Source organism: Helicoverpa zea, chromosome 18 (assembly GCF_022581195.2).
Source record: "Helicoverpa zea isolate HzStark_Cry1AcR chromosome 18, ilHelZeax1.1, whole genome shotgun sequence".
In the NCBI taxonomy this organism is placed as follows: domain Eukaryota; kingdom Metazoa; phylum Arthropoda; class Insecta; order Lepidoptera; family Noctuidae; genus Helicoverpa; species Helicoverpa zea.
The window spans coordinates 7,080,027-7,091,977 of record NC_061469.1 but is presented as its reverse complement, the minus strand read 5'-3'; the positions used below and the strand labels follow the sequence as shown (position 1 = coordinate 7,091,977).

Sequence of the window (11,951 nt, the reverse complement as noted above, 5' to 3'; positions counted from 1 at the left end):
AGAGCCGCGAAGAGTACGCTCGCGTCTATTACGTGGTGTGTTTATAGTGAAGTGGATTTTGTGATGAGATTATCGAATGTCGTGAAGTGAAAGATAGTGTTGTTTTATCAAAAAGTGCAACTCGTGGGCTGTACAATGTTTATGGTTAATTTATAGTGATTTAATCAAAATGTGTGAATCACAATTGTGTGCAAAATTGATTTATGCCACGTAGTGACGCGAACGGGTAATGATTCCTAATGTGGAGTTCGAAGCAAGATGGTTAGAGAGACTCGGCACCTGTGGGTTGGAAATTTACCCGATAACATTCGAGAAGACCGAATAAGGGAGCACTTCAAACGGTAATATATACTTCATAATCTTCTTATTTCCAGATACTACTGAGTCTTTTCATAAATAAATTGAATCCCTGTACCGGATATTCGAAGTTTCGATCACTCCTCGAAAGTCGTGTGTGGGCGTTTGAATATAAACACTAACCGACTATAATGTAAAAGGGACTGTTTCGTTGAATGGTCTATGTGTTTATTTAAGTATTTTTAATGATTACTATGTCTTTTAAGCCCGGTGTCTAAAACCAGTTATTTTTTCCTCTTCAGTTATTATTATTATCTATAGCACCTGCAAAATAAAATAGAATTTCGCAGTCGATTGATAACCTTTTCCTAATTATGTAAATAGGTTCCTGCCTACTATGAAGTAACATTGTTGATTTAAAATTTTAAGTTTATTTATATCTAAAGGGGTTAAAATGTTTTGGTTCGCCTTAAACTACCCTTCCATTGGACGACGTGCTTTCATTCTTTGTGCTGTCTTATGTAGCCTTGTAGGATTCATTCTTTACGTTCACTGAGTACCTATGGCGACCAATTTATTCTAGTGATATTGGTATAAATCTGCTAGGTATTTGTATTAAGTAGATACAGGTAGTAAGTGTTTAGCTTTGCAGGTCTTCTAATATTTGCACATAATTTCATTAACTATCACATTATTTGTCGACATACAAAATCATAAGCAAGGTCGTTGCTCTCTCGGTATACCTACTTGTCTTATTTTACATCCATTTCAATTCGCCGTTCTTAGCTGCCTACCATTTCATTTCCATGAAACTCAATACTGACATAGGTACCTACATTATTTTTTTTTGGAAATGTTCAAAACATGTAATACATAATAATTTACTTAGTTATTATGTACTTAATTAAAACGACAACAATTTGTATTTAAGATTTGGCAACGATCTCGACATGGTCTGGAATAAATAGTGAATGAATAGAAGTACGATTAACATGAGATAAAATGTAGGACGAATTACTAAGTTTATTGAGCAGGTAACATCCTGATATACGGAATATCGGAAGTATAATGATGAGTTACAATGCGATTGTATTTAATCGAGGTGGACGGAATTTGCGTTGATCACCACGTCCTAAACTTATAAGCCTCATCTCTTGTCCCTGTCATGAGACAATCAAGGTCACATAAATTGTTTTTTTCTTTGATGTCTCCATACACGTGCTCCATATTTAATTACTCTTGGGTTATCTCGTAGATGATTCCGCACTTGTCGTCATGACAAAAGTTCGAATGTAAGTGAAACTTCCTTCTCAATTATGTATATTCATTCATTGGCGGTAAGTAATATAATTAAAAACTGATCAAATATTCAGTTACCGGAACAGTATTATTTTATTCAAATTGTCACTGGACTGGGAAGTTAATAATGTCAAAATTGAATAGAAATTGAATCGCAATAGCAGTTTTAACCATATCGGAATTCTGCTACTAATATAAGACCAATCGTAATTCTGCTACTAATATAAGACAAATCGATTGGTCTGCCATTTGGTCTATACGGTAGTTTGCTCTACAATCATATTGCAATCGTAAATTAATTGCAGACAATATGATTAATTATTGAATTACAGAAACGGATAAAAACGTTAATAGCGGAATGACACATACGCTTCAATCGTAATTGAGTCTCGTGATTGGATCTCAGTCGAATGTGAATCGTATGTTAGTTAAGTAAAATTAGGAGAATCGGGCCCCTGGACAAACTTCGAAGACTGGAGTTTGATTTCTTTACTGCATTGAATTATAATTTAAAACAAATGCGTATTATCGTCTTACGTATTTCCTTTCTTTACCTCAATTACAGTACGACATTTCTAGTCATGTAAGCAATTTTCAACGAGTCTCTAGGGGAATTTACTTGCATTGTCCTTTAAAAGCTGTTAGGCAACCATTTTGTTTTTCATTCATTATTTAAAAAAAAAATCCGATTGGATTTGATTTATGCTTGGCTTATCCAAAACCGTCAAAAAATCTTTCTGAAAATTAAAAATACCAGTCAGCACCAACTAATGGAAGCAAAACTACTGAAAACATACGATATCTCCGCCTCTTATGTTTAAGTACTTTCTTAGAGAAGGTAAATATAAAAGAGTATCACTCTGTGAGTATGAATCATATATTTGTTTCATGAATAAAAGTAAATTTTCCCGTTAGATCAGTTCAGTGTTCATATTATTTTAAAGAAAAACCAACCAAGTGTGAATCGGGCTCATTAGAAGGGTTACGTACAACATCTGTTAAACGAGCAAAAATCTCACGATTGTTGTATGGGAGCCACCTTAAATATTTATTTTATTCTGATTTTGCTATAGCGGCAACAGTAATACATCATCTGTGAAAAATTCAACTGCCTAACTATCACGACACGATTAATAAGATACAGCCTGGTGACAGACGAGCAGCGAAGTCTTGTACCGTTTTACACATTTTTGGATACGAAAACTTTAGCAAAATTATAATATTTTTAGTCATTTTCTGTTTCCTGACACTGTCGATGTCTACAAATTCTGCAGGCACTATTTTGTATCTTTTTCCGAGAATATTAGTTCTGATCATAAAAATGATTCTCTGTTTGCCAAATGCAACTAGTTTTCGTTGGCTTCGGTTTCCCGTTGTTTCCAAACCTTGAAATTATTAATGTCATTGTAAACATATATTTAATTCTTTACCATAATCGAGGTTTACGATTACAGTTCTCGTAAAAATCGATGTCGTGCCTAATATAAGTACCTACGAACGTGTGTTTAAGAAAATAAAACGTTTAATTCGACAGGTCCTAATGCAGACGTATATACGACGCCCACTTTCCGTATACTGTCTGCACTCACTAGTAAGCGGGCGTGACGTATGTGCTATGGCGCTAAAGATCGATGCGTGAGATGCGTCAATCTCATCGGAATTCAATTTTTGATAGACAGATTTTCTAAGAACCTAATGGTCTATTATAGAATATCATTACTTGAACACAATAAAATATAGCAGCATATTTTACCTTTTACTTCAAGACCAATGCCCTTCCTCATTATTGTTTTCGGATTTGTCAAAGCATGTCTTAAAATTAATAACAGCTCAGCAAATGTGTCCAAAGACATAAAAAAAGGAAATTGTTTAAGAATTTAATGTTTCTCTCCATAATTATCTTTTTATTTATTATATTAATTTAAAATCGATCAGAGGTAATTTTTTGCATGCTGTTATACCCTATTCACCGAGCCGTGAGCCAATACAAATACTCCGCCGACTATATACTTCTTGTCTACCATTCAGACATTTAGGCACTCCGCACACAGCGTAGTACGCGGCGTATACGCTTTGGATATTAGTTAAGATCGTGGCGTCAACGTCACCAGACCAGATGTAGAACAAAATGACTATCAGAGACGCTATAACGAAAAAAAAAAAATAGCTCGCCAAAATGCGCTTATTAGAAAGACTTGGTACCCGCTCGCTTTGGAATCGTTGACAGATATTTCAAGAACCCGAACGCCTTGTTTCTCTACTCGTAACTGATCGTTTTAGTTATGTCCGTATGATACGTACGAATTTGACCTAGAAGGGACCTGTCCTACCTGGCATCATGGCATCTCTGCTCATAGTTCCTTACCCCTTGGTTTTAATGTTGAGGATCGTAATTGCTCTTAAGACAGAAGATTTGTTATTGTTTGATTTTGTTAGATATACATAAAAAGCGACATACTTATTTAATCCATACATACACATACTAATATTATAAAGGAAATATTTGTATTTTTGTTTGTTTGTGGATACACCCAAAAACTAGTAGACCGACTTTACTGTTGAAAAGCTACACTCTTCACGAGGAACATAGAGTATATTTTATCTTGGAACGGTCAGAAGCAACCACGGGACGTAAGTGAAACAGTGGAAAAACTGCTAGTTCGAAATAGTAACAGGAAGCTATTATTTCTCTTTCTACGTAAACTTTCAGGCGATAAAACTCATAACAAATTAAAATGCAGTTCAATTCAGGCGTTTTTAAAGAAGCAATAAGGCAATCCTTTTACGATCGTATTTTAATTTAGCCCGATATACATATGTAACGCTACTTGATGGCAATCTGTTAATCGTGATGTGTCAACATCATCTACCTAGCCTTTGCTTTTTACCTTTAGGGTCGGCTTCCAGTCTAACCGGATGCAGCTGAGTACCAATGTACAAGGATTAACTTGCCTATCAACCCTCTTCAACCCAGTTAGCCGGGCAACCCAATACCCCTTGGTAAAACTGGTTGTCAGACTGCCCGTAACGGCTGCCAAAGATGTTCAAATGACAGCCAGATCTTAAGTTTATCGTACTTTTCGAGACACGGAAGAACTTGTCGATGGTCACTCATAAACGGACCGAATGCGCCAGGCGTTGCTTAACTTTATGATCGATCGATCCGCGCGGCTTTCAGATCAGATGCTTCAATTTCTGTACATTATCTTTCGCCTTTGACTCGAATTGAATTGTCTTAAGTTTAAAATTAAACACGAATGCGGGATGAATTCACTGGTGAAACGATCGATACGATGTTGGTTATTGCATCTTTCATTCCGATATGAATGTATGCCGAGTGAAAGAAAAATTAATGGTCTGTTGTCGATAAGTTGAAGAAAAAGTGCATTACTTAGTAATCCGATAGCGAATATCTTCTGTTAAGTTATGTCACCCTAGTACTTGTGACAAAAAATGATTCGATTTCAATACCATTATTTTAGTGTAGAGAAAGAACATTATTGTTCAAAAGTTGCAAATGCATCTGGCTTCAATGCACTTATGATTTCCTAGTACTAAGTAATTTGGAAGTCGATGTACGCGTTTGAAGCGTTTGTTATAAGTTGTAAGATAAATAAATGACAAGATTACATTGTTTTTAACATCTCAGGAATTTTGGGTTTTAATGAACTTTAAAAGTTGTTTGGTGAATGTTTTCTAACAAGTGATTTTTAATGAAATAATCAATAGAACACAGCTTATTTATGGATGACTAATCTGTAGTCAATATTGTATAGAAAAGGAATTTTAATTCTAGCAATTAGCATGTTGATCATGCAAATATTATTTTTTTATATACCTATTGATTTTTATCGACTTGATAGTTGAAATTTACATTATTGTTTAATTCTTGTAGTTTACTCATACCACCTTTAAATATTCTATGGAAATATTTTTAATTATTATTAAAATTATACTTAATTGAATAAGTCTATTTTCGCGTCTGTTATAATAAAATAATAATAATAATTTTCTTAAACATAATAAGTTACATTTTCCGTGTCTGTGAGCTTAGCAGCGAACCATTGTATTATTAGGTGTCTAGCGCCCCACCACGATTTTGCAATGTTGCGCTCCAAAAGCAGCCTAGGTGCGCGGGCGGGGACGGTTAGGTCGTTGAACCCAGAACGAGCAAGAATAACCAAGAATAATACTTGTCATCATTTTGCTCATATGTGTATAATTTATATGAAAAGCTGACTTAATGACTGGCACATCAACGCATGGCCTGAACAATAAATAATGGTTATGAAAACCATACAACCTTAAAATTTTGCATAGGGTTTCCTTTTGTAACATACAAGGCCCACAGTACCGAGGGGGACTGCCGACTGGCATAGAAGAGACAATTATTTTTATTGAGAAATGGGCCGCTCATAAATAGTGTGCCATTTAGTAACAAAACGCATGTAATCAACATTTATATTATGTACCTAGATTACAATAGTAATATAATCTACACCTCGTCTAACCGGAATACTGATAAATGATGAGTTGCGCCTTTTAACTTTTTGAACAATGACCGAGTACGGGGCTGGTTTATAGCTTGGTTAACGTTATAGTTTTAATGGTCCAACAGGGAAAAATCTGAGTTTATGCCGATGATACTATGGGCCGATTTTTAACTACTTTCTGAGCAATAAATATAGCGGTTTTACACATCTTCTATACAAAAGCTGTCAATACGTCAAACATTCTGCAGAGAAAAGTTATCTGGCGATTTGGCGAATTGACATGTTGGTCCAGATGTCTTATAGTGCGACTACTGTGCAGTCGGTCTCAGGTTCGATTCTCTGTGTTGTGCGAGTCTTTGTGTTGAATTTCACAAAGTATTGATTGCCGAAAGAGTTCAGCCTTTTATCAGCTGATACCGACAGCCGATAGCTGCCCATTTTAAATTGACTTATGTGCTGTTACGGTACGGACTTATGTGCTGTTGCCGCATCTGAACGTTTCTTGCCTGTTCCACGCCTCTTCTGAATTAAAATCGCGTCTGCGCCACGCCTGTCCCACGCCTGCTGCCTTACGTCGCTTGTGTGTGTTTTAGGCCTTAGGCCACATGAGAACCGTCTGCTAGCGACACGGCGCAGGCAACGAAGCGGCGTGTTTGCGCCGCGTCGTTTCAGTATAAAAGGTCGCCGCCTGCATACATTTTGTATTAAAACGCTTTACCGGCAATTAAAACCCATAATATACAGACTAACAAAAACATCATGATTTAGACTAAGATAAACAAATATAAAGTTTGAAAATAAAATGAAATAACTATATTAAAAAAATCTATATTAGTATAGTATAATTACTATTATTTTTAACGTACGCGTTGTTAAAATCTTGCATTTAAGAAGTCAACAACGGCTGATGAGCTTTTTTTTTTATTTGTGTCAACATGTATAAAACTTAGTTTTTAAAAAAAAGTCTAATTTATGGCAACTTTTTTTTATTTTTAAATAGTGTATAGATTGAAATTAACGAAAATTAAGTTGGAACGCCAAAAATATAGCGAGAATAATAAATATCCGAATACATAATGGAAAAAGCTACGTGATCACTTCCAGAATGTGACTCTATTGAGTATGATATTAACAAAAAACTACACAAAATATTATTAATATTTTTATTACTAATTAAAGAAAACAATCTTGTCAAAAGGAAAAAACACAATACACGACAATTCTTTGAACGTTTTATAAAAAAAATCAAACTTCAATTTCAATTATGTGACTTTTGATGCACATCGGATATTATTTTTTAAAATATTAAGCTATAATAAAAATATATTTCTGCAGTGATCCCTAGTTATTAATCAAAATTAAATTCCTGTCCATCGAGCGAAAACAGAACAAAACAGTATTTTATAAAGAATTTTAAATATTTTTTTGTTTCAAATAGAAAACAGGGACAGTCACGCAACTGAACGTCTGAAAAGTATAAAGCTTCATCTACATGGACGCTATTATTATAATTATGTAATATTCCAGATCAACATTTAATAATAATCAAGAAATACTATATCTTTTCAATAATGGAACAAATAATAACAAAAAAATATTGTACCTCGTTTACATAAAGATTGTAAACATGAATAAAATAAAATTGATCCCCACAGAAAACTATTATTCTGAATTTCTGAAACAACATCACTGTTTCCATGTAAACTTAATTTTATAGGATCAGTCATGTTGTGACTTTGAGCTCAGCCCGTATGTGACCATAGATTTGGTCACAAAACGGAAGTCACATTTTCATACTTGCCGATTAGAAAAAAATTATAAATAATTATTTGTAGTTCTTTTCCATTTGATGTCATTTTAAACAGTAACTTAAAGAAATGGCGGTTTCTAGAAATAAACAGCAATCCTAATATTTGGTTACGCTGTAGTAAAATTCAAACACAAATCTGAACATAAATTCCGTTCTTGTACGGAGCCAGCAACAAAACGTCTACGTTCCTCAAAATCCTTTTGACTTTAATAGTAAAGTAAAGTAAAAACCAGTAGTATGTCTAAGTAGTGCCTGTTTCAAAGTATTAGGACCCAAAAATTGTGGCTTAAAGTACTATAAAATGCGGTCACAATACTGAATGTTCAGGATGGATCAAAATTTCATCATCGTAGTTTTATACGTTTTTTTATGTAAATAAGCCAGAATATTACAAATTAATTGATGAATATTATTAAATGATGACATTTAGAAACTAAACCCCTTAAAAAAAGTATATCGTCCGTAGAAAAATCGCGAAATATTCTTGATCCAATCATACGAATTCAGCTGGGGACAAGCAAAAAAAGCCTACTCCTGTTTATTTAAATGCTGTTAAAACAAAATAATGAATAATTGGAACAGAAACTAATATAATAAATTAAAATTAAATGTATATTCTTTGGTCCAGTATCTTTAAAAACTCAAATAGTTAATGGGTTTAACAATGAAATTAGGTCAAATCCGGGGGACAAGCAAAAAACGCACTTTACACAAATAAAAAAAAAAGCTCTGATACACATGACATGAAACAACCGACGTGGAATATAACGCTCTGTTGTACCGTGTTCTTTTCGCCTCGCCTTGAGTATGCGCCCGGCGTGCGAGCTGGCAACGTCGCATTTAGTGTTTTGTACTTGCGCACGTCGCGTCGACAGATACGTTACCTGCCAACGATAGATCTATAACATTCCACGAACAAAATTGAAAAAAATCCAATCTTCACAAATGTTTTGGTTTCAAAGATATATTTTCTGAATCTGGTAATAACAATTTAAGAATTCTTTGTAAAGAACGAGCGAGACGTCCCGGCTTTGCATGTGGACAAAAATCATATACTACAAATAAAGTATCTTGTACTAGGTAGGTACCCACCCAAGACTTGCACATGAAATGGTGGTTCTTCAATAAGAATGTTTCAAGGTACATCGAACGTAGTCTCAATGGATCGTGATAGTCAGCTCCACCACCTTCAAACTGGATTAATGCCTACCGACATTGATTAGAAGTTTATTCGAAATAATAATCCCTCATCCCCTCTGCAGTTTTGTGGATTCTGTTACTGTTACAACAACAAATATTATTTCGTTCAGTGAATAAAGGACAGTTTTTTATGCCTTTTATTAGTTTCCGAGTACTTATTAACCAACTTCCCAAAAAAGAGCAGAGTTCTCAGTAAATCGATTTATTTATTTTTGTGTTATTTAGCTTTGTTAATATAAATTAATGTAATGTTCCTTAATAACAGTGGTCCCTGTAACTATACCAATTATAAAAATAAAATGCTCCTTTTTACGCGGCTTGGGATATTAAAACTAAACTAAGGTATTGTCCTTTGTTACAGTAAATAGTAAGTTATGAGCTTATTGTAGAGTTTACTTTTGAAAATTTAATGTAAGGCTTATTTAATTTTTTATCTTTTTATTTTGTATTTATGAAGATTTTTTCTATTAAGCATTTTTTATTTTTGTCAATTTCTATTTAGAGTTTGAGTACAATTTACATGTAAAAATTGACAAGTTCACAGTTGTCAATGTCAACTAGTCGTTATCATCAACAAATACTTTGCATGCCGTAAGGCGAAATGTATTGAGACAATATAAATTAATATATCACCATATCTGTAACATACATTTTTTTTTTCAAATAAATGATTTCTATTTCTATATTTGTTTTCTAGAAAGGAACAGAATAACAATGATGAAACCTTCATTTTATTACACGACTGCTAAGAAGGATTGTACCTTTACTGGCAATCGATGCATGTATTATGCTGATTTTCAACACCTAAGAGCAGACCTATGTCATGTTTCATACTTATACTCGCAGATTTATGCACTTTTATGTTCCAAAAAACGTTGATACCCTACGACTTAACCACCTTGTCTGTCAAAGATGGTAAATAGAAAGCTTGGTAACAATGTGAATCATACGTACATAATATAAACATACGTCGTACCGCGCCCGCCTTTCATGTTAGTCGGCGCAATGAAGTTGTGCGCACTACTCCTCACTTCACCTCACCCCCTTTTCATGGCGTTGGACCGGCTGGCTGGCATCGATCGCATGGCAGACTGCGTCCAGCGACCAAGAATACTTTGCAATCAGCCTGCGTTCCCAGTCAAATGTAGAGTATATAATTTACTTGCGAGTTCAAGTTTTGATGTTACCTATTTATTATTTTTAGCTTTGGAATGGTTTTATAATTTGTTTTCGTTATTAAAATCTTGCATGTAATGTAATATTATATTGAGCTTGTTGCCTACCCTACCTGGAAGCGGTTGCTGCTTTCATGCGTCGTCGTATTTGTCAGACAAAGTTTTTAAAGACTCGCCGTTTTCTTTTTCGGGAAACTTCTGCCCTAACCCGGATTAAATAAAGCCTATGTTACTCTATAAATCGATTCAGTAGTTTGGAAGCCTTTAGGAACAATGTTTTTTTTTTTTTCATCTTTATAAGTATAGTATAGAAGCATAGCGTAATTTAAAATTTTGTATCTGAAGGACTTGTGTTTCAGTAATTGCACAATAAACTTAGGCTTATTTTTTTATTAACCAGCAAGTGCGAGTAGGGACTTGTGCACGAAGGGTTCCGTAAAACCGAAAGAGTAAAGATTTTTGTACGGGCGCCCACTAAAATATTTATGTTTTCAGTTCGATTTCAGTATTTGGAGTAAAAGCGGCAACAATATTTACATCATTTGTGAAAATTCTTACTGTCTAGTCGGATCTAACGGTGTCTCTGACTATCACAGATTATCATAACATAGGTCCCGTTTTATCCTTTGAATCTTAAAACCCTATCAAGTGTAACGGACTCGCCAACTGGTTAAAATAGCCATTCATTCAAACAGCTACTCCTTTGACTGAACATCGCCATTTAATCAATCGCGTAGGTTTTTAATTAATTTTGGCCTGAGCCTGAGTTCACAAATTGAAGTCCTGTTTCTAGATGGTAAAAAAAAACTAATACTTTACCTTAACCAACTGTCCCCGTTGCTATCAAATTCAGAGTTCGTAACCAGTTGCCAAGTTGTAATGTACTAATGTTAAATCAGTTGGCTATAGGTCATGGCACACTTGAACGACAGTCAAAACGGCAGGGCATGGAACTGCGCAGCGGTTGTTGCTCGCTGTTACAACGTCGAGGTCTTTTACATTGACGTTATAAAATGATTATATTCACAAGCCATGACGGTTTAACCAGGATTCATGTCTATGATTTTCGTGAGTCGCATCCAATTTTTCTTGATACATCAATGTCAATGTTAAGAGGTACGGTATCTTAATGTAAAAGCGTTTTAATGTGTACTTCTGTTAATTGTATTATGTATCATCGGAAAATAACAAGATCCGGATGTTTATAATTTTCGGAAATGTGATCCTAATTATTATCTCTTTTATGCCTCATTTACATTCAGCATCTATCGCTGCTCCTCGCGCTGCCGGCAATAATTCCCTAAATACTACTGTGGCAGGATCGAGGAATATGCGTGTTTACATAATGCCCTTCCTCTCTTCTCGCTTTCAAGTTCCGACGATGGCAGACGTTGAAATTTTTGCAGCGTCCGCGCTGTGTCTTTTAGCGATACATAATTATGTGCGTCAGTTAAAAAAGAAAAGACATCGTAGAAGATGGTGGATGAGATCTATCATCGTGATAGAACTTTGCGAGTACCTACCAACCTGCTTAAGATAATATTTTATTGAGCTTGAGCAGAATGTAAACACATCCAAGTAAGTCCGCACTAAAAACCGCTCTTTTGGGGAGCGCTGGGCAGCGCGAGTGGCATTAAGCAGTGGCATGAGAAGTATACTTTTACATGCTCGTCCTGT

General features: G+C 34.8%; 1 protein-coding gene across 4 annotated transcripts in view; it reads left to right on the top strand.

The window, feature by feature from the left end:
- Nucleotides 1-11,951, top strand: part of LOC124638960 (protein split ends) — a 122,676-nt gene continuing 110,725 nt past the window's right edge. For all 4 annotated transcript variants that reach the window (XM_047176142.1, XM_047176141.1, XM_047176140.1 and 1 more), the window contains exon 1: nt 1-341. In XM_047176142.1, the coding sequence (XP_047032098.1) occupies nt 259-341 (83 nt within the window). In that variant the 5' untranslated portion in view covers nt 1-258. The remainder of the gene's footprint in view (nt 342-11,951) is intronic.